The 26931-nt window shown below is 52.6% G+C and overlaps 1 protein-coding gene across 1 annotated transcript in view; it reads right to left on the minus strand.

Annotated features, from left to right (window-relative positions):
- Positions 1-14453: 14453 nt before the first annotated feature.
- VDR (vitamin D receptor) overlaps positions 14454-26931 on the minus strand; it is a 56389-nt gene continuing 43911 nt past the window's right edge. Inside the window, exons 10-12 of the mRNA XM_037135560.2 lie at positions 21422-21573; positions 21111-21227; positions 14454-19780 (exon numbers count right to left, since the gene is read on the minus strand). Of these exons, the coding sequence (XP_036991455.2) occupies positions 19521-19780; positions 21111-21227; positions 21422-21573 (529 nt within the window). The 3' untranslated portion in view covers positions 14454-19520. The remainder of the gene's footprint in view (positions 19781-21110; positions 21228-21421; positions 21574-26931) is intronic.

A 26931-nucleotide genomic window follows, 5' to 3' on the forward strand; every position in this document is an offset into this window, starting at 1 on the left:
AACAGGCTCTGGAATGAGGCTGCCGAGGACTGAGGGAGACTGGGGAGGAAGTCCGGGCTGGAAGGGGAGAAGGGGCAGTCCCCGGGGCTGAGGCCGCTGAGATGAGAAGGTGGGGAGGAATATCAGTGGGAAGACACTCTCTCGGCCCCGGAGGTCGGTGCCAGAGCCCATCCAGCCAAACTCCACCCAGGAGAGAGGGGAAGAAAGGTTCCTTTGCCAAGAGGCCTCACCCACCAGAGAAGGCCCCATGCCTCCCTTCCCTTCTCTCCCAGTCCCACCCCAACCTGCAGGTGAGTGAGGGCCCCACGAAGCCAGAGCCTCATGAGTGATGGAAACGAACAGATGGGGGCACTGCCATGTCTCTCATAACAATAGAGCCAGAATAATAACAATCATCATCATCATCCCCTCACTTGCCCTCTGATAAAAACCTTGCCGCACCGAAACCTCTTGATATGGCCATTCCATTTACTAGAATCTTTGCTCCTAAGAGCGCAAGTGATTTATAAGAGTATCTAGTTTATAGGTCCCCCAAGCCCGATAATACATCAAAATCACTGAGAAGAACCCAAGAAAGCAGATTCTTAGGCTGCCTCACAGACCCGATTAGACTCTTTGGGGTGAGGGGTACCCAATAATCTGTAGTTCTCAGGTAACTCTAGAGTGTGGTTAAGTTTATGACACCCTAACCTAATCCAAACCACCCCTTTTACAGTGAGGAAGCTGAAGACCCAAGGGGAAAATAACCAGAGAGGACATGGCCGGTCAGCGAGGAGGAGCAGGCAGAACTTGGGCTTCTCGGCTTCCAGGTCAGCGCTGCTTCCACCGCCGGCCCTGCCCAGCCCTGCGGACGCCTGTGCCAGCAGAGATTATGGTCAGGAACGCAGCCACCAGGCCATACTCTAATCGTGAGCAAGAAGAAATTTGTCCGAGTTGCAGAATGTTTTTCTGCAGCCAGCTCACGATTACTCTCTCCCGTGGGTCCCTGCAGGGACGCTGTGGTCCACCCACTGGCGCACCTGGGGCTTCAGCTTTGCTACATGTCCCCAACAGGACCCTCTGGAGCACCAGTGGCTATTTTGGCTGGAGCGCAGGGTCCCACTTTGTTACAAATTTTAATGGTTCCTCTTAGGAGGCACTTGCCCGCAGCCACCAAATCTCCAGGGAAGACCTGGCAGAGGCGCTGGCCTAAGGACACTCACCTGTCTTCCCCATGAGCGCCTTTGCGGTGGCTTTGGGCCACGCCCTGCATGTCAGGGGGATGGAGGCAGGAAAGGAGCTCTGAGGTGAGGGAGGAATGGGGTGAGGGTGGCTATGAAACCGGGGGCAGGGTGCAGTGAGTATCCTTGCCAAGACCTTGAAGTACCCCAGCCCCATAGGACCACCACTAGGCTCTTAGAACTTATTTATTGCTTACTCGGTGCCAGATTCTTGTGCACAGAGGCAAGTGAAGCCGCCGTTCCTACCATGGAGGAATCCATCATTTCCTGGAGAGCAGGATACAGCCAAAAATAAAAAATATAAAAAAGAGCCTGGAGTGAGAGAACCGTCAGACCAGGGGCTCCAATGACCTGTGTGCAGAGGAGATGCTGGGCTCACAGAGTCTCCGAAGTTCCATGTTGGAAGGGGCCAGACTGGTTGCCGGTCCTTCTGGACTGTGGCACTGGTCCCACTCTGACCTGCCCCACTCTGCGCTGGGACAGTGATTCCACTTTACTCCAGCTTGGCCTGAGCAGCTGGGGCTAGGAGGGCGAGGGAGGGAGAGGGAGGCTGAGAGAAGCCGAGACACAAGGCCACTCTACCCTTGGGCCATTCCTTCAAAGCTCTATGCTCCTCCACAGTGAGCCTTTAAGGAATCATTAAAAAACCTGTAGAGGGCCCTGGCTGGTGTGGCTCAGTGGATGGAGCGCCAGTCTGTGAACCAGGGGTCGCCAGTTCAATTCCCAGTCAGGGCACATGCCTGGGTCGCGGGCCAGGTCCCCAGTGGGGCCATGTGAGAGGCAACCACACCTGGATGTTTCTCTCCCTCTCTTTCTCCCTTTCCCCTCTCTCTGGGGGGAGGGGGGAACCCCCGTAGAGAAATGGTAAAGGGAGGCAGTGGTATATTATGATTAAAAGCAACTATTTGGAGTTTGTCCCCTAACCACTGTGTGATCTTAAGCACGAAATCTGACCTCCTGAGGCTTAGTTTCTCATCTGCAAACCCGAGTGTGAAACGCCTGCCATATTAGGGTTGTTGTGACCTCTCCCGAGATCAGGACGCGAAGTGCTCAGCACAGAGCCTGGCGCACGCGGGGCCCTGTTTGGGGTGGAGCTCGATGCTGACATTAGTAACAGAGGACAGCGTCCTGTCTTCTGTCCCTCTGAGCGGCAGAAACAAGTTCATTGTCAATGATTTTTCAGTGATACTGACCTAATTTACGCAAAGAAATCCAAATGGTCCTCTAGTCTAAGCTGACCCCCTGGGGTGTGCAGGGCGGCTTGGCTGGGCTGAGGGAATGGGTGCACTACTTGGAACCTTCCCCAGCCCCCCCAGGGTCCTGCGGTATTGTCCCAGTTGCCTCAGAGTTGAGGGGAGGCAGACAGCTGCAGGGAATGCCCAAACCGACTGTAGACAGAGCCTTGCCTCCTCTCCCCAACCTTGGCAATAGCACATCTGGAGTGATCTGCACATCTGGCTGCATCCCTGGGGCAATAGCCACAGCTGCTGACATTTGAGGGAGGAGAGATCTAGCTCCTCAGCCAGGGCCTGGGGGGCTATAAATAACTAGCTAAGAGGACCAGGGGGACGAGGCTGACCTTTGGGGGGCGGGAGCGGCTGGCGACTTCCCCCACCCCCTTGGGTCCAGAGCCAGAGTTTTAGCAAAACAGGAAGAGGCAGCAGCAGCAGCTGCTGGGAAAGTAGGAGTGGCTCCTCTTCCCCCACTTGCCTGGGGCCTTCGGATCCCAGCCAGGACCTGGGAGAGGTGGAGTCGGCTAAGCAGGAGAAGGAGGGGCAGACCCACGCAGTCCGTGGCCCCAGCTGCTGGTGCCTTCCAATGCCTCCCACAGGCAGGAGAGAAACGAGCAGAGAAGGGCAGCCCAGTGGGCTGTGCCTGCGTCCCTGCTCCCTCCTGTCCCCTTTCTGTTCCCGTATCTGTGGGATGACAGGAAGGACAGGCAGTAGAAATGGAGCATAAATGCATCCACCGATCCAGCCAATGTATCTACAGGCCCAGGGCTGTGACGGCCCAGGGGTGGGTCAAGCCCGCCTCCCTCTCTCAGCCCCTCCCAGCCCACAGGTGGGCTGAGCCTGAGCCCGGTGGGTGGGAGCCAGGGCGCCAGACTGGAGGAAGGATGCCTCTGGGCTTCGCATGGAGGCCCAAGGCCTGGCCCCAGTGGGCGGTGGAGAACCTCCCCGGGAACTGCGGAGCCGAGGAGGTCCAAAGCTCTGGGGCTGCTCTGGGTGACTGTCTGGAGTCACAGGGCATCCACAGAGACAAGCTCTGGAGAGCCAAGCCCCAACTCGGAGGGTCTCGTGAAGTCCAGGGCTAAAGGAATTATCCTGGGAATGTTGCCTTGCCTGGGCCCCTGGGCTCCTGAGGGTCTGTCCTGTGGTGTCTCCAGGGAGGTCCGAGTCTGCACCTGTCGTGACCTGTCCTCGCCTCCCATCCTGGAGCCCCCGTGCTTCGCCCGCAGGGAGGGTCTAGACCCCCAGCGTCCAATAGAAACAGAATATGAGCCACGGACGTAACTTTCAATTTTCTTTTAAAAAAGTAAAAGTAAATGGTGAGGCTCATTTTAATAGTATATTTATTTAACCTAATATATGTAAAATGTTGTCATGTCAGCATATAATCAAAAGAATTGTTACTATTTTACATCCTTTTTTTCATACTAAGTCGGTTGGACGACTTAGAGGTTGGAGAGGTTGGAGATACGGTTTGGACTTCACACTCGTGGCCCATTTCAGCTCTAACTACCCAGATTGCGAGTGCTCAGCCGCACCCGGGGGCTCACAGCCACCGTAGTGACCAGCACAGGCTTTCACAACTTGCAGCTTAACCTCTTCTTTGGCCTTTCTAGTCTCTTGCTGGAGAAGAGGTTCAAGAAGTGGAAGAGGAGGCCAGTGAGGTCAATGCTGAGAGTTACTTTGCTCTAGGTCTAGGAGGAAGGACAGCACCCACTTTTCCTTTCAAGCATCTGTCTCCAGACCTGGAACCAGTCCTGTTATACAGACGAGCCGGGAAACTGAATCACAGAGCAGCATCTTACACAGCTGGTCTCCTCCTCCTCTTCCCAGGAATCTTCGTCTAAGCTGGAGGTTGACAGAATCTCGTTTCCTCTACCCTGTTTCTCCTTCCAAACACCCACCCGGCCCACAGGTATTGGGCAGCAGAGTGAGGGGAATACAAGAGGAGAAGCTAAATGGGAGGGGAATACAGAGTCAAGCTGCGGACACATGGAGTGGAGATGCTGGTGGGACCGTCTCGGGGGAGCAGGGGTAGAGTGGACGGTTGCTCTCTGGAGCTCTGAATGGTGAGGCGGGGCAGGACCAATAAAGATTCGGGATCATTAGTGAGGGCTGGACTTGTAGGTAGGAGTGAATGAGACCACGAGGGCACAGAGAAGAAAGGAGAGGAGGGGAATGAAGGGAACCTGGAAGAAGGCTAAATACAGACACTTGTAAAAACAAAGATTTCAGGTGGGCCCAGTCAGAGATTTAAATGAAGCAAGAGGAAGTCCAGTGTCTGACTCCAAAGTGGGAGAAAATGTCAGGAAGGAGCGTTTGGGCTCACCTGCAATCGACAATGCTTTAGAATCATTCTTCTAGCGCGAGCTCACACAAATTGATAAGAAACACTAAAAAAGTGGTAGACTAAAGTTCAAAGCACAGAAACGACTCTTCAGGGAAAGAGGAAACACAGCTAGTCAGCAAGGGTAGGGAAATGTTCAAAGTGCCAATTAAAATAAGATCAAGGTAGAAGCCACTTGCAAACATCAGTGAGAATGTGGTGAAATGCGCATGTTGTTTTTGGTGGTGTAACCTCTTTTGAAATCAGCTTGGCAACATATAGTAAGAGCTATAAAATGTTTTTACCCTTTGGCTCAATCACTCCACCCAATGTACCCAAACTAGATTTCTATAGCCAAAATTCAGGGAGCAGGGAGTGGAATAAGTGCATAATGGTGTTCACCACCACACTATTTGTAATGTGGAAAATTAGAAACAATTTGAACACCTACAGGTGGAAAATTGTGAAGCAAATTGTATTTCCACTTAATAGAAAATGATGAAGCTGTTAAACAGATGCATATGAATGCAAAATAGCATCACAGGAGAATATAGACTTGTGCACGCCCCGTGATAGCAACTGTATTAAAAAAAAGCATAGAGAAAAAGATTAAGAGGAAACTCATGCAACAGGCACTGGTTATGTAAGGTGGTACGACTGTGCACGTTCTTCTGGTTATTTAATAATTGTCAACACTGCGAAGGGCCGTGGAGAGTGGGGAAGAGGGTTGACCAGAAGCCTCGACTTGGCAACAAGGAGGGCCCTGATATCCTCATGGAGGCATGAGTGTATTTGTTTCGCAGGGATAGGTAGGTACTGGGCCTTTTGTCCATGAGCCAGGCACTGTCGTTGTGGGGATTAGCTCAGCCCTGTTCTGATGGAAAACGCCCAGGTTTTCTGTCTGGGTTCAAAAGTTACTCTGTCCACTGGGAGCTCTGGAAGTTCAACTGGCTGCCAGCAAGACCTTGTCCTGGTCCTGGAAGGGCAGCCTCCCCCCCATGACGGACAGAGGGAAGTCAAGAGCAGGTACTGGGGGAGGGAACAGCATGTGTGGGTAGCAGTGGCCCCAGTGAGGTTAGGGGAGGGCTGGGGGGATCGCCAAGGAGCTAGGGGACTGCGGGCTGCTCTGCTGTGGGGAGGGGTTGGCGGGCTGTGGTCGGCCACCTGCTATTTCACATCAACCTGAAGGTGACATGAGATGTAAGTGGGCCATCACCTCCACCACCCCCCACAGGAACTCTACCTGGGCCCCCACCTACGGCACCATCCGGCCTGGGAAGCATCCTGCTCCTCCCCCCTCAGTTCTCTTCCTACAATGACAAACCAGGGCCTTGAAATAACACGTCTTTATTTACGCCATCATTTCCACATAATTTGCCTATGATTCATTTGTTGTCAAGAGGCATTAGAACCTCCAGCCCTGGCTCCCAGGCACCCGCCAGTCCCCGGCCCACTCCCTCCTGTGGCCCACCACTCCCCTTGCCCAGCTCTCACCCTCATCCCCGCTTCCTGAACCCAGCATCCCTCAAGCCCACCTCCACCCCCACCCCAGCTCCTCCCTCTGTGGCCTTTTGTGGGGAGGGGGAGGCAGGGGCTGGGGCTGTTGGTGGCCCAGATCACAGCCATCTGCTTCCCCAGACCAGACCCTGGCCAGAGGAAGGCCTCTAGCCCTAGGACTTAAGCTGACCTTATGCAAGCAGGAAGCCCTGGAAAAGGGAAGAAGCTTCTCTTTGCCAGAAGCAGGAAGCTGTGGAACCCCCAGCCCCAGAGGCAGCCCCTTTCTGCAACCCCCCCACCCCCTCACTTCCTCAGGCTGGATTTTCCTCATACCTCAGGGCTGCTGGTCCCTAGGTCCCTCCCCCTCATTCTGTTTCCCACAGGGCACAGGGGTATAAAGTTTCCACCATGCATGCGTGTGTGTGTGTGTGTGTGTGTGTGTGTGTGTGTTGGGGGGTAAGAGGAGTTGTCTTTCACACCCTCATTACTCCAATGAGGCTGTAAGGCTTTGGGGGCCCCCAGTCCTCCCCAGGGGAATCTAGGTGAGCCTGGGGAGCTGTAAAGTGGGGGAGGCGGGGGAGGAAGAGAGCGAGGGGCGAGAAGGGGACTAAGGGGGCTGCTAGAAGCGGGGTTGGGCGAGGGGAGCTGCTGTGGTCGGGTTATCTGATGTGAGGAGCCAGGTGTGCTCTGGGGGTGGGGAAGAGCTGCCTGAGAACGAGGCAGAAGCTGCAGAGTGCCCGAGACACAGAGGCGAGAGAGGCTCAACCGCAGCGAGTCCAGAGGGGACCGAGGGAGACCGGATCCCCCCTTCAGAGACCGGCTTTCCTCCTCAAGCTTTGGAAGCCACGGGGGGCTGGGGGCAGTGTCCTGGCCACCCTAGTCCTTGGTCCCTCAGCTCCCAGGACTCTGGCTCCCCCAGCTCCTCCGCTCCCAAAGAAGCAGGCAGCTTCCCCTTCACACTGTGTGATGGCAGAGGTGGGGGTGGCCAGGGGCTGTGTGGAGTGGGGACAGGGGTCCAGCCTTATCCCTGAGAATCAGAGCAGTTGGAGACAGTTGAGGTCTATAATCTCGGTCGGGGGTGGATGGGTGGAGGAGGCTTTGCAGGAGGAGATAATGGAACAGGGCAGATCTCAGGCCTGAAGCAGAGGGCCCTGGGGCCAGGAGCCCCTCAACCAGCTCTCTCCGACCAGCACCCCCTGCCTGGAGTGGCTCCTCTCAAGACCGAAGCTGTCCTACTGCACACGGGACTGGGAGGGGCATGGTGAGCAGGGCTGTGTGCATCGCTGGGGTGCCATCTTGCTCGTCCAACAAGAGGGCTCACCTCCTCCAGCCCTGACTTGGAATGTGCCTGTGTTGGGGGGAGGAGGGTGCTCCTCATAAGGAAGAGGATGTCTAGTTAGAGGAGAGGATCCCCAGATCGTGATAAAAATACTAACCAAGGCAAATAGTTAATCAAACATTCACTACCTGCCAGGCACAATTCTAAACACTGTGTATCGAGTCATTCAGCCCTCACAACACCTACGTATTGGGTGCCACTGTGATCTTCACTCTGTGGAAAAGACGGAACAAGTACCGGTTGCCAGCGAGTTCAGACCCTGCTCCCTCTCAGTGCTGTTTCTGCTGGTCTCGCCTGCCACCCTAGATGTGTCCCCCGGGCACCACGCGGCAAGCCTTCCTTCATGGTATCTTCACAAAGGCTCTATATCCCCATTCATAGAAGAGGAAACCGAGGCTCAAGTAATTTCCCCAACTTGCACAGCTAGTGAGAAACATGATCAGAATTCAGGATGACCCATTCATAAAGTCCGTGCTCTTATTCACTACCATGGCCACTTTCTCGAGCCTGGGGGTGGCGGGGGGAGGTCTGGGAGAGCACCCGAGCTCCATCTGTGTTGTGTTGAGGCCCTCACAGCCAAGCACCTTGCTGGCTTGAGGTAGGAAGAGCTGTGGTCAGCATTCGCTCAGAGAATGAACTAACAACCACGCAAACAAACAATGAACGGTCATCTCCCAAGGCCGCTGATATCCAGGCTGCTGATATCCTGCCCGCTGACAGTGTTCCCTCCCCTCCCATCCACTCCTCTACCACCTCAAGGCCTTCCTGTCAACACAGCAGAAGGCTGAGAGCTCCCTGGGGTGGGGTCCCTATCAGAGCGGAAGTGGGGCTGGCTTCTCTGTCACCCCCTTTATCTCCTCTCCCCATCCCCACTTTATCACCCAGGGCTCTTCCATCATCCCCTCCCTGCCACTCCCCAGGGGGCTCCAGGGTGGGAGAGGGGAAGACATTTAAATCAGTGGAACTGGGTGTGGGACTGGGGGTGGTGGAGAAAACAGAGAGACACCAGGAAGGGGTCTCCCTGGCTCTCGGAAGCTGATGCCTGCCGTCTCCCACGCCCAGGGTGGGCTGGCCTTGGTGGCTGAGCCTTTCCTGATGGGCTGCTTGATCAGGTAGGCAAACGGAGAAACAGGGACCAGGCACAGATGCAGTCGGGGCCCCTGTGCCCCCTCACCCTAGCCCCGTGCCAGCTGCTACAGATATTCACAGGCATCTATAGGATTTTTAATTAGATAGGGTGGCACAGGCTTGTCCTGGTGCCTGTCAGATTCTGAGTGCAAGTGAAGAGGACAATGAGGAGGGTCCCTGGAGCTAAATAAGGGCTGCCAGGCTGGGCTACAAGTCATTTCTCCGTCCCTTGCCAGGATGGGGATGTCTAAGGAGAGTTCTGCCCACTGCCCGTCGCCTTTCTCCTCCCAGTAACCAGCATCTAGGAGAGTCTGCCTTTCTTCCCAGAGCCCAGCTCAGACAGAATTTACAGAACAATCCGGCTTGGAATTTGATACTCGATCCACCCCTTCCTGTGTCCCCTATATCAGGTATCACTGGGTCCCTGATCCTTGTCTCAGATATGGTTTAATTCCACGAGGATCTGTCCAGACTTGGGATGAGACTAGTGGGTCTTAAGAAGGGGGGAATGGTAGAAGCATTGACAAGTCTCCCAAATTTCTGTAACGCCTGGGTCTGGGCATCTGTTCCCTTCTGTGACTCAGTCTCTCCTTACACACCCCCTTCCCTGGCTGCCAGCCAGGTCATGAACAACTGAACCAAAGTGCACTGCTATCGACCTGCAGGAGGGCCTCAGTCTCTGGCTGCGCATCCGTCAACGCTGTGCATGGTCTGCAGAACCCAATTTTGGGAGATGCGAGGCCAGAAGGGATGGTCAGAATTTGGATGGCGAAATGAGGATTCCGAGATTTGGGCAGGCTGCAATGTGGGATAAATCAAATCAGACAGGTACGAATAGGGGAAAAATGCTCACTCTACATTTTGGTCCAAAAAGGAAACTGTTCACGTGCAGAATGAGGGAGATGTGGCGGATGCTTTAGGGAGAGGTAGTTAGTTAGCCTGTGGGTTCTGAAGCCACAGGGACTCAACTTCTCAGTTTCCGAAGTTCAGGGGAAGGTGTTTAAATTTGCATAAGTCTGTTTGCATCTCATTTTCTAGTAGAGACCCAAGGAGAATGTTTTAAACTTGACATCTCTTGTGAAGATCAGATCTTTTAGATGCAAACAGGCGTGGGCGGCATGCAGCCTTGTATTCATTCACTCCTTCGGCCGTTTATCCGGCCGCGTTTGTGGAGTCCCTCCCTCCTTTGTTCCAGTCTGGAAGGGAGCCCCAAGGCAGGACAGAAATTTAAAACCCACTACGGTGTATGCTTCGTTCTACAACAGGGTGGCTGCACAAGCCTTCTCGGATGTGGCAAGCAGGGGTACGGCACAGTGAAGTTCAGGGGAGAGTTCATGGGAGGCTGGAAGCCTCGGGAAATGGAAGGGGTAGTGGGGGGTCTGACCACTGAGCAAACTAGGGGAGACAAAGCCAGCAGAGGGCATGTCAGGCCAAGAAAACAACATGTAAAATGTCCTGTATGGGACTCACAGTGCAGTCTGGGACCCTGAGCCCCGTTTAGGGGTTCTGCGTGGCCGAACTATTTCCATTTTCCTTTGTACCCTCATTCCCTCACTTGTGTACAGAGGCATTATCCAGAGGCCCCGTGGTGTGTGATATCCTAGCAGATGGAACGCAGAACCAGATATGAGAACCTAGCCGCCTTCCAGTAAGCCAGACATTGAAGAGATTCGCAAGACTGTAAAACCATACTCTCTTGTCGCTAAATGTGTTCTGCTTTGGAAAGAAGGTTGTTTTAATAAAAAATTATGTTAACTTATAATATCATTATAGTGGGTTCATTATTATTATTATTATTAAAATATTTTTTCAAAGTTCTTAATTCAAACTTCTAACATGGTAAACAGGGAGGGATATAATAACCCACAGTGTCATTTTTTGGCTTGAGAACCACGGACCCATGGAGGGCCTCGGTGGGAGACCTGCAAATGGTTGGAGGAGTCAGTGGCTTCGGTTTCAATGCCTGGACAGTGACATGTGACCCCGGAGGAGCACATTGACCCGACCATAGTGGGCTTTATAGTTTGCCAAAGGAGCAAGGGTCCAGTAAGCGCTGGGGTAAAAATGAAAACAATGATACCACAAATACATGGAGCAAACCTGACCTTTGCAGCTCATTTTGCTTCCCGCTTCCCACCTGAGAACTCTGGCGTTAATTATGGGTTGGCTCTGTGGGCAGCGGAGTCGGATGGCGGCAGTCACTGAGGGAGCAAAGCTGGCAAAGAAAAACCGTAATTGAAAGAAGTTGTGGGGAGTATTAACTAGAGGTCCACATGTTTCAGTTTTGTGTGTCTACTTTCCTATCCCTTTCCCACACTTTTCTCTCCGAGCTGGGCTGTTTCAGTTGGGGCTTGTTTGGCTTATAAAATTTCACACCTGCCCCCTGGTGGCCAGGTGGCACAATGGTGCCGTCCCCCGCTGGGGCGGATACTCATGGAGCAGAGCCCATAGCTGCACAGACAGACCTAAGAGTTCGGCTGGGGCCAGTCCAGAGGGCCCCACAAGGATCAGCAGTGAGAGGAGGAGGGCAGTGTCAACTCCCGATGAAAATGTGTCTCCACTCTGCAATGTAATAATGATGTTAGCCAGCATCTGTGATTGATGGCGGCCTCCAGGTGGTGTGATAAATGCTTCTCACAGGTTACATCACCCAGCAAACCTGGGGTTAAGTACTCTTACTGTTGCTGTTGTAGAGACGAAGATTCTGAGGCTCAAAAACATTAAGTAATTTGTTCAAGGTCATACAAGTAACAAGTGGCAGAGCCAGGACAGACACCCAGCAGTTCACGCTGTGAAATGTTATGCTTTGTGGCTTCTGCTTGTACTGCTTAGTGATGGTCTGTTGGTAGTCTGTCTTCTGCCACAGACTGGATTGTGCCTTTTTCAGGGGGCGGTGACTGCCTTAAGTCATCACTGCATCCCCAGCACAGAGTTCAGTGCTGTGTCTGTGCCTGGACACACCGGAAGGACCGCACGACCAGGCTGGACCTCAGAGGGAGCCTGGGGCCGGCATGAAAGGTGCTCAGAGGCCCAGGCGCCAGAGCTCAGACTAAGAGGGCCCTTGGCTAATGTGCATGTCAGACGCTTCCCTGGCTATGACCCCAGAGGTGACCTGGGAAGCCAGAGAACAGGTCCCTTACACATTCTGTTCGGTTGCTGGTGTGAGGAGAGGTGAACACCACCAAGTGGCTATAGTGTCAGGGACTAGGCTCCACAGAATAGAGAAAGGGCAGGAGTGGGGATGAGAGGACAAGCTGGAGGCCTGTCCTCAAACCTGTCCCGACAAGACAGTAGCACCACCTAGTGGTAGAACTCAAGATGATTTAGGAAAAGAACTGTCCAGAACAAGGGAGAAGCTAAAAATACCCCGGATTTCTGATGTCTGCCTACCTAGAGCCCCAGGGAGGGGCTTGGAATCCTTCCCCAAAGCAGAGCAGCCCATTAGGAAAGGGCTCACCTGGTTGTACAAAAACGTGAAAACAACCTTCAGTCCTACTCGCCCTGGGCTGAAAAGAGCCACCTAGCTCATGAAGGTCACATGAAGGTCATACTCTTTACCGGGAAACATCCCATGGCTAGCTGATGAAGGAATATAAAAACTGGGCGGGGGCTTCCGGTCAAGATGACGGCACAGGCGGACGCGGCTCACCTCTTCGCACAAGCACATCAGAGTTACAACTACAATACGGAACGACCATCACTCAGGAACGTCAGAAATTGAGTTGCATGGAAGTCTGACAACTATGGAACTAAAAAAACCCACATCTATCCAGACTGATTGTCGGGGCGCAGACATGGACTGGGCTGGATAAAAATTCAGGGGGGGGATATCTCTGGAGCAAGGGGTCCGAGATCCACATCAGGCCCCCCAGCTTTCCAGTGCCAGGAAGATAAGTCTCCACAACTTCTTGCTGCAAAAAACAGTGGGAGTTTAGTTGGTGGGAGAAACTTCTGGAGCCCTAAGCAGTTCCATCTAAAGAACCCACAGACACACCCACTCAGACTCGCTCCCTCTGGGCTCCAGCACCCAGGTAGCAGTTTAAAAGGGACCAGTGGTATACAGGGAGAAACTGAAGTGTCTGGCATCGGGGTGAGCAGAGGCCATTGTCCCTTTGCTGACCTCTCCCCCCACAGAGCTGGTAAACTGGTGCTATACCGGAGACTCCATCAACCTGGCTAACACTGTGTGACCTGCCTTGGAGATCCTCAGAGGCTCTGCCCCACCCAATTTAATGGCCCACCCAAGCTGCTTTTCCATAAAAATGGTTGGTCTTGGCTCCTAAATCCTATCAAACAAGCAGCAGCTGTCTTCAGTGAGCCCTAGCGGCAGCCAGATTAGAGTCACGGCTTGGCTCCACCTGGGAAGCTCCAAGCCCAGCACAAGTAGCAGCCATCTCAGACTGCTTTACAGCTCAGGCAGGGTGGCCCCTTGCAAAACACAAGTGGGGGCTGACCTTGGCCTGCAACACCCAGGAAAAATCAGGGCCAGCACACCTGGTGAACAGCTTTAGACCATGTGGGAGTACCTCCACCCTGCCCCTGCACAGCTGATCCTCCACAGAGCTCAGAGGTTAGTGGTCTGTGGTCACAGCCAGTCCTTGCGGCTGACTGGCCTGGATAAATCCCTCCCATTGACCTGCCAACAGCAACCAAGACTCAACTACAAGAGGAGGGTGTACTCAGCCCACATGGGGGGTGCACCTCCAGCACCCAGCTTGGTGATAGGGGAGGGTGGTCCACTGGACCCTGCAGGACACCTACTATATTAGGCCATGCTACCAAGACAGGGAGTCATAGCAGTTCTCCCTAGTAGATAGAAACAAACACAGGGAAGCTGCGTTAATGAGGGGGGGAAATGGCTCAAATAAAAGAACAGATCAAAACTCCAGAAAAAGAGCTAAATGAAATGGAGATAAGCAATCTATCAGATGCAGAATTCAAAACACTATCTATAAGGATTCTCAAGGAACTTAGTGAGGGCCTCAGCAGCATAAAAAAGACCCAGGCAGAAATGAAGGATACACTAATTGAAACAAAGAACAATTTACAGGGAAATAACAGTAGAGTGGATGAAGCCAAGAATCAAATCAATAAGGCAGCAAAAAACAATCACGCAGAACAACAAGAAGTAAAAAGAACCCAAACAAATGAGGATAGTGTAAGCAGCCTCTGGGACAACTTCAAGAAGTCCTACATTCACATCATAGGTGTGCCAGACGGAGAAGAGAAAGAGCAAGACATTGGAAATCTATTAGAAAAAAATTGTGAAAAAGAACCGTGGAAAAGAATTTGGTGAAGAAAGTAGACATGCAAGTCCAAGAATCACAGAGAGTCCTAATTATGATGGATGCAAAGACTCCCACTCCATACACATCATAATTAATAGGCCTAAAGATAAAGAGAGATTCTTAAAAGAAGAGAAAATAAGTGAATTAAGGAATGATTGACAGATGGGAATGGGGACAGAGAGAATGGGTGAAGAGGTGAAGGGATTAAGAAGTACAAATACGTAGTCACAGAATAGCCATGGGGATGTAAAGTACACTGTAGGAAATAGAGTAGCCAAAGAACTTACGTGAATGACCCATGGACATGAACACTGATGGGAAGATTGCCTGAGGGAGTGGGGAATGCTGGGTGGAGGGGGCAAGGAGAGAAAAATCAGGACAACCGTAATAGTATAATCAATAAAATGTAATTTTAAAAAAGGCAAACAAACAAAAAAAACTTGGCAAGGGCCATCCCAGTTTCAGAATTCCCATGAGGGTTGGTGGAGACCTCTGCAGAAAAGGGACGGCAGCCCAACTGTCCCCTCTCTACCTGATGCTACTTCCTTCCCTGCCACCAGAGCTGGTGACCTTCTCCCCAGTAAACGTCTTGCACTTCAACCTGCTTTTCAGAGTCAGCTTCCTCGGAACCTGGAACCCAACTTGCAACATTACCTCATGTATAATGTATGACATGGCTGAATAGAAATTCAGAGCAGCTGCCTGCAGCAGGGCCCCCCACCTCCCGAATGCCCCCAGCAGCCACTGCTGCACACCCTGCTGTGCTTCTTGGTCACTTGGAGCACAGACACCTTCAGCAGCTTCACAGGCTTCTTGCCCACATGAGAGCTAATGTCTGATAGGATGTTGGCGGGCATCCCCTTAGACGTGCTGAGAGCGTGAGATGTCATTCATCCCCTTTGGAAGACCCCACACCGCACAGACAGCCTCCAAGGAGCTCCAGCAGAAGCTGAGATATAGTCCTGGGGGCTCCAGCCACTCCAGGCAGGCCCTGTTGGCTTGGCCCCAGAATCGGTGTGTCCATGCACACCACTGACCTGTTTCTGCCTCACGGCCTTGTGAGATGTTTTCCCTTTCTGCCACTTTTGAGAGACCTGTTCGCAGCATCCAGTAGCAGCATCACTTGATGTAAAGGGAGGAGATTCGCTATGTCCCTTCTAGGTGAGGTTGAACACTTTGGCGGTTATCTGCCCAGCAGATCGACAGGAGCATATGATCCACGATGAGTACCAGGCGAGCAGGTGCTGAGCAGTCCAGTGCTGCCCCACAGAACTTCTCTGCCACGACAGAAATGTTCCGTGTCTGCACTGTCGATTCCGGGAGCCCTGGGGCCATTGAGTAGTGGAAATGGGGCTAGTGTGTCTGAAGAGCTAAATGTTTGCTTTTATTTCATTTTAATTCATTGAAAAAATCACACATGGCTACTTTATTGAACAGCATACGGGTAAAACCAGAGCTTGGAATGTGAAAACTTAAAATCACGTTATCCTAATTATAAGGTTTTCCAGGGGCATTCCTCTCAGCTTACCTGAAAAAGTTTACTGTAACCCACAGGCTTGGAGACTTTCTGTTCTTCCAGAGCATCTATAAAATGCTAAATAAGATTCTCCTAACAGCTCCTAGGAATTTCACCTTCACAATTCTCCTGCCAGAGACCCATGCATCTAAGCAGCCGTTTCTAAGTCCATCTGTTTTTTCATGACAAAACAGCCCACAAGCCCTGCCCGCAGTTCTTCTACTCCCACCTCACCCCCAACGACACACTCGGTTTAAAACCTGTAGTTTGGACAGCTTTGCAGATACTTTGGTAAAGTAAATCACATCCCCAGGTTCCCAGGCCAATTTACCCTAAATATACCCACAGTCTGGGCACGACTTTGCCACTTGCAGATTACCGTGTGTTTTGGTGGGTTATTTTTGTGCTGTGTTTAGCGATGCTTCCCTGTATCATAAACCCCACTTCCTTGGGAAGCAGAGCTGGGTGAATCGGGTCCTCTGGGTCCCTCAGGAATCCTGTTTATGCGCAGAAGTCATTGGCGATCCTCCGTCACTGGCACAGCAGCCATTTCGAAGACAAGACACATTTTCCCAAGACTGCTCGGTTGCCCTTCCTGATGGGAGCCCGTCCCTATGACTGGATGCATCCCGAGAGTTGAGCACTGATGGAACCAGCCCCTCCAGTTCTCCCATCTCAGGGCCTCCGTTAGGGAGGGGCATCTCCCTTACATGCTCCAGGGTAGACAGCTGGCCAGACTGTGACTGTCGGGTCACTCCACTCAGGAGGAAACAGCACAGTGTAGTAGTTCATTAAAGGCTTCTGGAGCCAGCCGCCAAGGGTTCAAATTCCATCTCTGCACCAGTGTGGCTTTGGGCAAGTTATCCCCTCTGACAAATGAGGGTGATGGCAGTCCACTCCCCTGGGGTCCTTATAAGAATAAAGCGACTTGGTCTGCATAAAGCATTTATTTACAGCAGTACTTGCCACAAAGTAAGTGCTATGTAAATATGATCCATTCTTTATTACCATAAGCAAAGCTCTCTTCATTATTTCTGGCAAACATTTTTTATTCTTTGGAAATAACGCAGGAGGCACTCTTTAAAGTCTGCTTTTCTGCCTCGTCATTCCCAGCTTTCACTGAGTCTCATACATTCCAGTCTTCTCTGCTGGCCGCACTTGGATTCTCCCCTTGTTTCCAGTTAGGCAGCAGCAGCTGTCTCCTGGGGTCTTGTTTATTTGGCATTTTGGTGCACACACTTTCCAGGGTTTCTAGTAATATTCTTTAAAAGGTTTAGATTTATAAACATCCACCTTCACCTTCTCTCATTCCAAAGCAAAATAAGTGATAATCATATTTCCTCCCAATTCAGCCCTGAGACCCTCGCTGTTCCTCTCTTTTGCCCCTCCCAGCTCCCAAACTTCCCTCTGGGAATGGGCAGGGCTTCGGCGGGCCCAGGGCTGCAGAACTGGCATTGTCCCTGTGTCTGCTGGGGATGCCTGGAGGAGGCGGGGCCAGTCGACAGTTGCCTGGAAGAGCTGGGAAGGTGGAGACGTCACAAAGACTTTACTGATAAGGCAACAACATTGAGATCCCACCTGGCCAGGGCCATACTGGGGGGTGGGGGAGCTCTGATTCACATTGAGACACAAGCTGAGGTGTCCCCCACCCTCCTGATGGGTCAGTGAGGTGGCAACTCAGGGAAAGAAGGCAGGGTGGTGGGATCTAGATGTGCTCTGCCTAAAATCTAGCACTTCCCTCAAAGACTAGGCTCAGAAATGGGAAGTGGGGTCTGGGCGCAAGCGCAGTGAAAAGGGGGCAGGACCACAGGTCCAGCGCCTGGGTCCAGGCCGGTGCTGCTTCGAACTAGTTACACGGGTTGGGGTGAGTGGCGCCTCCTCCGAGTGCCGATGCTCTTTAAAAACGGGGTTGGATGACTTTAGCGATTTTTAACCCTTTTTCCCCACTGAATAGCAAGCTAGACCAATATATTTTACAGCTCAAATCAAACAACAAGGGTCTGCCCCTAATTTCTAAAACAACGACAACAGCAATAATAATTAATGTATAGAATTTTCACAATATAAGTTCTCCCCCCCATAAATATCTCTTAATCATTGGTGCCTACTACCCGCTACATTAGAATGCAGTACAAAATGGAGTCTGATTCTAAAAACAACTCATATCTAATGAACACAAGGCTCGGCCACAAGGGTGGCACTCCGTCCTCAGGAACAGGCTGTGGCACATCCTCCCGCCTGAGGACACCGACGACCCTGGCAAGTCCTGTCGCTCCCGGGTTCCCCGGGGACGACAGAGGCAGGTGGAGGGACATCCTACTGACGTGAACTCCTCCGTGACAAGACATGGAATATGGCCACGTTCCCCAAACTCCCAGGGTCCCGGAAGAACCCTCTTGGCCTTGGTCCCACACACCTACAACTCACTCCCTAAGAGACTCCACCCCGGAGTGAACAGACCTGGAGTTTCCACCTCCTGGGGGGGTCTGGCTATGAAGAACGTGGAGTTTGAAGTTATACGCCCCACCTCCCACCCTGCCCCCAGGGCTCCTTCTGACTTTGGGTGGTGGAGAGAGAATAAGAAGGGGACCAGCCCCACAGGACTCCACCCCTAAATGCGCTCTGACTCTCCCTGAGGTCCACACCCTGAGGTCTTGGAGCACCAGCTCCTGGGTTTCTGGGGGAACAGCCGCCTGAGAACTACACCTAGGTGGGCAGGGAGGGTGTGCCCTAGGCTGTTGGGGTCTGGGAGTTCATCACCTCCATCCCATCCCACCAGCTGGAAAAGACGTGGCCCCACTGGTAAGCAGAGCGGGCACTGCTTCTCTGGACTGTGAGGCGGTTGGGAGACTGGGCCAGTCTCTGGGTCACCCTTGGCCATCCTAGAGCGGAGCCCCAACAGCATCTGCGGCCAGAGTGGGAGGGCCCCGGAGCCTGCGGCAGGTTCTCTTTCTAGGGTGGGAGGTAAGGCACTGGCAGGGGCGGGGGAGGGTGGTGCCCATTGCTTTCCTGCAACCTGGGGGCAACTCAGTCCTGCCATGCAGATTGTTGGAAGAAAAGCTCCTGCCTCAACTAACTCTCAGATCCAGGCTGCGAAGCCATGGGGTTGGTGACAGGGACAGCTGGGGCCACCATCCACCATTGTTCTATGAGGCTGGCTTTGCCTGTCCCCCACCACCTGGGCCCTGCTTTCTTCCCTCCTTGGGTCTCTGAGCAGGTGGGTTGTGGGCCATGGGGAGAAAGCCCCCTCACCATAGCTGCTTTCAAGGAGAATGTTACCATGGTGACGGGACGAAGGTGGGGTCCGGGGGTTAGGCAAGTGCACTTTGGCCAGCAGAGGTGGGTAAAGGGTGACTTTGAGCTCAGTCACCCTGGTGTTGGTCATCCTTGGCAGTGAGTTTCCTAGACGGGCCAGGGAGAGGAAGGCAGGGGGGGAAGGCCCCATCGAGGCGCGGTGCCCTGGAACAGAACGCACAGCGCGGAGGCAGGACGAGGTGGGGGTAAAGTGGGGGTGGTGGCCAGTTCTTGATCATGGGTAGAGCAAGGGGAGAGGGATCCCCACCAGGGTCTGGACAAATGGACCTGAACTGGGGGAAGGTCCAGGTATCTCTCCCTGAGGAATATTTTTCCTGCCTGCCTAATCCCTGGGCACCAGCCAGCAACTACTTCTGGGATTAACAGGTAAGGCCCCACCTTTAGCCTTTGCCCTCTGCCCCCATTTCAGTCCTGTCAAATAAACACAACTCCTCACAACTGAGGTCTTGATGACTGGGGTCAGCCTGTGGCCTCCAGGTAGCAGGGGCCTGGTATTAGGTTGGGCAGGAGAGAGGACGGGCAGGACAGGGAGAAGAGGTGGGAGAGAAGGGGCTGTACTCCAGAGTGGGTAGGAAGGGCTGCCGGGCAGCAGCCAGCCTTAGGCCCAGGCCCAGGTTCCCAGAGGAGCAGCCCCACCCAGGCACCATCACCGGCTGCTGTAGTCAGGAGATCTCATTGCCAAACACCTCCAGCACGAGGGGTGTGAGCTTCATGCTGCACTCGGGCTGCAGGGAGAGGTAGCGGTACTGCTTGGAGTACTCCTCGTTGAGGCTGCGCAGGTCAGCCAGCTTCTGGATCATCTTGGCATAGAGCATGTGGCTGCCTGGGGGCGGGTGGCGGCAGCGGATGTAGGTCTGCAGAGTGTTGGACAGGCGGTCCTGGATGGCCTCAATCAGTGCAGCATCCTGCACTCCAGGACGGTCTGTGGGCACATGGAGACAGGACGAGGAGGCAGAGGAGCTCTGAGCTGGGTCCTTACTGTCCCATGTCCCCACCACCCCTCCGTCCACAGAGGCAGACACCCAACTTCAGTATCCTCCTCAGTCACCCCTGCATGGCTGCTGACCTGCGACCTCACAGCCCTTCTTAAAGCCCCTCAACTACTATCCACTGCATTTAGGGTCAAGCCTCAAGTCCTTTCATGGACCCATCTGGCCCTGTCCCCACCTTCTCTCCCTCCCTCTATCTCTACAGTCCATCTTTCCATTAGGATTCTGACGCAACATGCCCTCTGGCCTCCAGACTCATATTAATGTTCCCTCTGCCGGGAGCTCAGCTCTTTATCTTTGCCTGATTCTTACTGATCATTCAGATAACAGCTTAAAAGACCTTCAAGAAGGCCATTCCTGATGACTTCCTACCTCCATGCCCCAGACTACATCAGGTTCCCTCTTTCTGTTATACCCAGCTATAGTATCATGTACTTCTTTACCTTTTTAAAACTCTTGTCATATTATAAATTAATTGTTAAATAGTATTTGTTTAATGTCTCTTATTACACTTCATAGGGGAGAAGTCCTGTGGGCTACTGAATCGCCATGCCCAGCACAGTGTCTCATACCTAGTAGGTGCTCAATAAATTATTGCTGAGTGTATGTAAGAACAAATGAGTGAATGCTGGCTGCAAAGGGGAAGTGAGCCCATGCCCATTCTTTGGTTCCCAAGCCCAGGAAAGCATCACTGGGTAGAGCCCACTCACTTTTTCTGAGTACAGTCCAGGCTGAGGCAGGGCTGCCTCATCTTGGGCCTCGTCACCAATACAGCATCCTTGGGATCACAACAACCTCTTCCTCAGCCTGCCTCCCTCTCATCACCCCAAGCAGGTAGACGAGCTCATAGATCACAGCACACTGCCTCCAAAATTAGTTGGGTAAACTGTCTGGGCAGAACCATCCACCAGGCCCCAGGGTCTTTTCTAACCTGTCCCCCTCAAGTGTCCTCAAGTGTCAAGGAAGTTCAGTCCAGTTCACACAAAAGCAAAGCCTGAATATTGGGAATATCCAGGCTTGTCTGTGGCCTGAGAAACCCCATCTATCTGGTTCCTAAGAATCCTACCTATGAATCACCAATGGCCTCAGTATACAGACACCATATGGGCTTTGCAAACCCAGCAACGAGGGTGTTTCTTGCTCTTTCTGCCCTCTTGCTCACTTATCCCTCAAGATTGTCCTGCTGGCCCTCCGCAGGGCTTCATTTTTCATACTTCTCACGTCCCAGGTCCCTGAGCTCCTCACCGCTAGGCCTCAGCATACCTGGAGAGATAATGCAGATGGCCATGAGCAGGACATGCTCTTCCTCATGCAAGTTCAGCTTCTTTAGCCCCACCTGGAACTTGATGAGTGGCTCGATCAGCTCCAAGCTGTGTCCGGCTGTGAGACAGAATGGCCAGAAGCTGTGGGCAGAACTGAGGAGCCACCCATCGCAGCCCATCCCACGTCCAACCCTGACCAGGCCTGACCCTTCCCCTTTTTCCGTGCTGTTGCCTAATGAGGGCTCCTGACCCCAGGATCGGTAGAATCAGAGACTGGGAGATAGAGAGGGTGTAGGTAGAGCCCAGACTCACCTTTGGCCACATCACTGATGCGGTATTTGTAGTCCTCACCCCCACAGGTCCAGGACATGTCATCCATGGTGAAGGACTGGTTGGAGCGCAACATGATGACCTCGATGGCACTTGACTTCAGCAGCACAATCTGGTCCTCAGAGGTCAAGTCTCTGCCAGGGAAGGGCAGAAGTAAGGGTCAGGTTATTGGTCAAGACCTTCGAGTCGTGCAAATTGGTGTAGTGTTTTGACAGGCCTACACCTGCCCGGTGACCAGTATGTGCTCTGGACCCTCCATTAAGGAGCTTGAAGCTGGGTGGGAAAGAATAAGGCTGTTTCTTGAGGGAGAAGAACTCAAGACTATATGTCAAGGTAAGAAATGAAGTAGTTCAGTTACTAAGACAAGGAAAACGCAGTAACTTGCCAGGATCTCCCAGTTCTAAGCTGACGTAAGTATTTTAGGGACAGGAAGATAGAGCCTGAGGAGGCTCCCAGGATTACGGCATGAACACGGTGGCCGGCAAACGTACGGCCCTGGCCATCTTCAGCAGCTCCCACGCTCTTCTCCCTCTCCCTCCCCATCCTCCAGTCCTTCCTAGTGGTAAGGCTCAGCCAGCTGTGTCTCCGACATGTCTGTCTCTGCAACCCTTGACCCCATTCCCACTCCCGCCAGGACTTCTCTGCTTAGAGCCCCATCATCTTTTTGAGTCACCTCCTACTAGAATCCTGGAGTCAAACCTGTAGGGCCTCTCATTCATCTTTACTGCTGCTGCAGGGAAGCATCACACTCCTGTGCTCAGAAATCCTCACTGATTATCAAACACCCCAGGATCAGGCTTGCACTCTATAAACTGGCTCCAACCTGTCCTTCCAGCCCCCCTTCCCACTGCAAATGCCACCAACCCTCCATTCTAGCAGCTATGGAAGACTCCACATCCAGGGGCTGTTCTCACACCGTCATGCCTTTGAGCACCAGAGAGCTTGCAGCCAAGAATGCCCTTCTCCTCCACCTCATCCTTCGGACTCTGAGTCTGGTGAGGTCTCCCGTGGAGCCCCCCACCCTCCGATTCTCTTCCGTGGAATAGGAGCCATTCCTTTATGACTCCCTGCACACTGCTTTTACTCTTATTTTCCCCTTTTCACTTTGGCTCTGTTTCTCGCATAGGCCTGTTTTGGACCTTAACTGTAAGCTACTTGAGGGCCAACACCACCTGTTAATTACATCAGTGTTGCCCACGCACTGATCACTTAGTCCTGAGGACAAGAGAGGGTCAACCAATATGTCAGTGCGTCACGCAGCCAATGACTGGTTCCAACACTGTGAGTCACAAGTGAGGCTTGTCTGAACAACGACAAGGAAAAAGCAGGACCCGCAGATCAATGTGCTCCTGGTTTTGCCTCCCTTCTCTTCCCGGCTGTACACTTCTGCCTGGATATCCCGTGGATAGGCTATCGTCCCCTCCGCGGTGATACAGTTTGGTCCATAAAAGGATCATTGGGATGACTAGCACAGAGTCTGCACTGAAAAAAATCACCAAGAGCTGGAGTTGGAAGACCCTTCTTGGTAGAGGCTACGTGGTCCGGTCTCTTCTCCAGCACTGCTGACACATGGTTCCCACGCAGCCTCCACCGGGTTCTCCCAGTGCTGGGTTGCTCACGGCCTCCAGGGACAGCCGTGAAGTTGTTTACTCTTCATTAACAGCCTCTCTTTCTACTGACCTATAACTCACATGACGACACACTCACCCGTTGCTTGCACTTCTGTCTTCTCAAGGAGCGCAGAGCCAGGCCTCCCCAGCAGCCACAGTTCCCTTTGACTGTCTATAGAAGCTGCCGTGCACCCCTCACCCCTTCCCCAGGGTGGACAGCCCTGATGACACCCCGCCCTCCTCGTCACTGTTCTCTGGTTGCTCAGTCCACATTCAAAAAAATGAAAACTCACACCACCCCCACTTGGATTTTAGTTCATTATACAAGGTAAGCATCGTCATCATTACATCTTTGGAAAATACAGACAAAATAAATAAAAGCAAATAAAAACTACTCACAACCACAATGAACATTTTGGTACATTTCCCTATCTTTTTTTCTATGCAAATATCTTTTTTACTCCAGTTCATAGTAATTTTGTGTCCCACTTCTTAAACCACTAAAATTTCTTTAGCCCAGTTCATAGAGGATTGCATAATGTTACATTATATCAACACTGTAAGTTGTTTAGTTAGTCTCCTATCCACCTAATTTGGGACATTTTGGTCACTTCTAATCTTTTGATAGTATACGTCATTTTGTGGTGATTATCTCAGCACACAGCCCTTTGTTCAATGGCCCACTGAAAATGAATGTCCAAAGGGGTCAAGCACCCCGTGCGAGGTTAGCCAGAGAGACGGCGGGGGGACCACTGTCTGTCGTGATCTGGACATGCTACCTCTGTGAAAGCAACTCTAGAATGACCTTGAGTCACCACCCACAGCCTGGAGATGCAGGGCGTTACTCACGGCCAGACTGAAGCTGATGGCGGGTGGAGGTGCTGGTGGAGAAACCCTTAAAAAAACCCTGTTCCTGCTCCAGACAACACCAGCTGGGGCTCTGCCCCCACTCCAGGCCTGTGTACTGTTCACGCCCAGGTCGGGTTCATGTCGGGGGCTGCTTCTGGGCACCTGAGTGGTGCTCTGGAAACGTGTCTCCCTCTCGCCTCTGCCAGTCCCCAGGCAGAGGCCGGCCCTCCCGCCCGTATTCCCGGGGTCCCTCTAGCAGGCCTCTCTAGAGCTTATCTTTTCCCAGAAGTTGTTCACGTGTCTATCTCTTCCATCAGCCACGGAGCCCCCGGGAGGACAGACTGTCCTTGTCAACTCTAATCCCTCAGTTTAGGTAAGAAAGCAGTTGGTTAGATAGATGAACACGTGAATACGGAACAAAAAGCATAGGAAGTACTACGACCCCCAGGTCTCAGACCCTGGGCAGGAGACTCCTGGGCAGGAGACCCTGGGAACGGAAATGACAGTGAGGTTGAAGAAACCTGGCCACAGGGCTGGGCTCCAGCTGATTCGGCCTGGTCACTCTTGCACTTCCCTGGGCAGGGAAGCCTGTGGTCCGCAGGTCTCCAGCCCAGGACTGCTCCTGGGCCCACTTCCTCCATGTATTTCTTTTGCAACAGTGAGGGAGGGAGATTTGTGGGGTGCAGACTGAGTCAGAGAGGGGAGCGGGAGTCAGGAGCAGAGCCCGGGGCCACACCGCAGTGCAGTTCGCACCCGACACGGCCCATCCAGTCCTATCCCACTTAGGTCCCGTGCCCGCATTGGAGTCTCATCCTGTCTCCCCACCCCCAACTCACCCACACAGAAGTCCCATCCTGCCCTCTCTCCACCCTCCGCCCCTGCCTGCGGGCAACAAGATCAAAGCCGCCAGGCACTAGCCGCTGTTCTTTCACTTCTTGGAAAAACAGAACCCCTCGGTGCAGAAACCGGCAGAACCGGAGAGCTAGTGGCCCGGCTGCACCTGGGCCCCCCTGGAACCTGGGCTCTGGCGCCAGTCCAGGCTCAACAGCACCTCCGTCCAGTCACACAGAGTACCCACATCAGTGTGCCCCCAAGAGCTCTCGCCAGGGCCTGCTGCGTTTCTGTTAGAACACACTCTGCACCGGGACTTCTCGAGTCAGGCTGGGGAGAGAGAAGGCCATCCAGGCAGGTTCAGGACCAACCGAAGTGGCTTGGCATCAGTAACTGGACAGCTCCTGTACCTGCCCATGTGCGCGCCACCTTGGCCGCAACTGCAGGGCTCGCGGAAGGAACGCTGCAAAATGAGGCTTGAAAGGGAAGGAACGGGGCGGACTTCAGCTCACCCTGGGGAGAGAAACTGAAGGGCTGGCCATGACGGTCGTGTAAGGGCATGTTTGCTGAGGTTAAGAGATGGGGGCCAAGGGCACGGGAGGGGAAAAAGGGGGTTTGGGCTACATAATGGAGGGACCGCAACAGGGTAATCTGGTTAAATGAGTGGGTTTCTCTTCAGGACAGTGCTCCCTCACATGCCGTCCCCGCTACCACTTAGACTCACCAGACCTCAGCATCTGGACTGGGCATCAGATGCCCTTTCATCCCTCTCCCCACGAGGCAGGGAAGGATGGACCCTGCGTGCAGGAGAGCTGCTGCCTTGAACTAAGATGAAAGTTGGGTGCTACTGTGTATCCATCAGCACCCTGAAGTGTTTTTTTCTCTAGCTGTTTACATAAAACAAGACTTTGGAACACATGGAGTTTGCAAACAATAACACAAGAGTTGAGGAGAAGGTTGGAACTTGTACTGAGTGGAATGTGTTGTCTGTTCCAAGGAAAGGCTCTGGAGGGTAAATCCCAGGCCCAGCACAATGCTGAGCTCACAGGTGACACTCAGTGGCCTGCTCCTGCCTGCCTGCCTGCCAGAGTGGCCCTCACTCCCTCTGCTACAAGATGCACAATGTGTCTCAGTGCCATTTGATGTTTTTCTCTTGTTTAGAGTTTTCACATTTAGGTCCAGGGAAAGAGCACTGGCAAATCCCTGGTATTTGGAGAGGTGAGAGGCTTAGAATAACAGGGCCAGCTGTCTCAGGGCAGAAACAAACTGGGAAGTGCTGAGTTTAGCTTTGCGAACTACCATTATCTAGGTTGTAATGCGGTCACTTAGACAGTGGCTGCTGACTTCCCTACATAGCAGAGAGATTCACAAAATAATAAACGGTACCCCGCTTCAGTTTCTGCTCAGAGCTAGCCAATGTCAAATTGTGTCCTGGCTCCCAGGACTCCGGCTCTGAATCTGAGCACCTGTATCAAGGAAACATTCTGCTCCTGCTGCTATGATTACAACTATTGCTGATGATAATATTGCTTGGTATTAATTTACTTCTATTTCTCAACCACATTATTTATGTATTTTATGACAATGTTCTAAAGAATGAGGGTATAAGTATATATACGTTTAGATATAACTATTTCCCAACATATCTACTAAAAGTGTCAACTCTTAACTATTTGGAGAATATTTGACACTGCATGACTCTTTAAATATAAGTATTATACATGCCATTACCACCAAGACAATAAAACACCTGAATGAATGAATGAAATTTATATGAATGAATCCAGAGGATCTCTACTCCAGTAGGCCAAAAAGTTCTCAGCACAGTTAGGAAATGGACTTGAGTGAAGGGTAAACTGGGCAAAGGGTGCCCAGATCATATCTGCCGGTCCATCTGTCTCCCTCTAGGATTCCCACATGACCTCACGAGGCTTTGCGCCCAGCCCCCACCCTCTCTAGCACTTCATCCTGGTTTTAGAATCGAGTGTGGAGGGCGAATGTAGGTTTAATTTAAAGGCACAGTATGAGGATTAAATTGAAGCCAGCTGGTGAGGGCACAGCAGTGGACTAAGAGTTCCGGACCTGCTCCGACAACTGGCTCCAGCACTGGAAGGCCTGGCGTTGACCTTTCGACCATGCTGGGCTTCCATTACACCACCCAGCAAGTGTAGCGGGTGAATAGCTCTCCAGTAATGCTGGCCC

Source organism: Artibeus jamaicensis, unplaced genomic scaffold, assembly GCF_021234435.1.
Source record: "Artibeus jamaicensis isolate MK-2021 breed Jamaican fruit bat unplaced genomic scaffold, CSHL_Jam_final contig_233, whole genome shotgun sequence".
Taxonomy (NCBI): domain Eukaryota; kingdom Metazoa; phylum Chordata; class Mammalia; order Chiroptera; family Phyllostomidae; genus Artibeus; species Artibeus jamaicensis.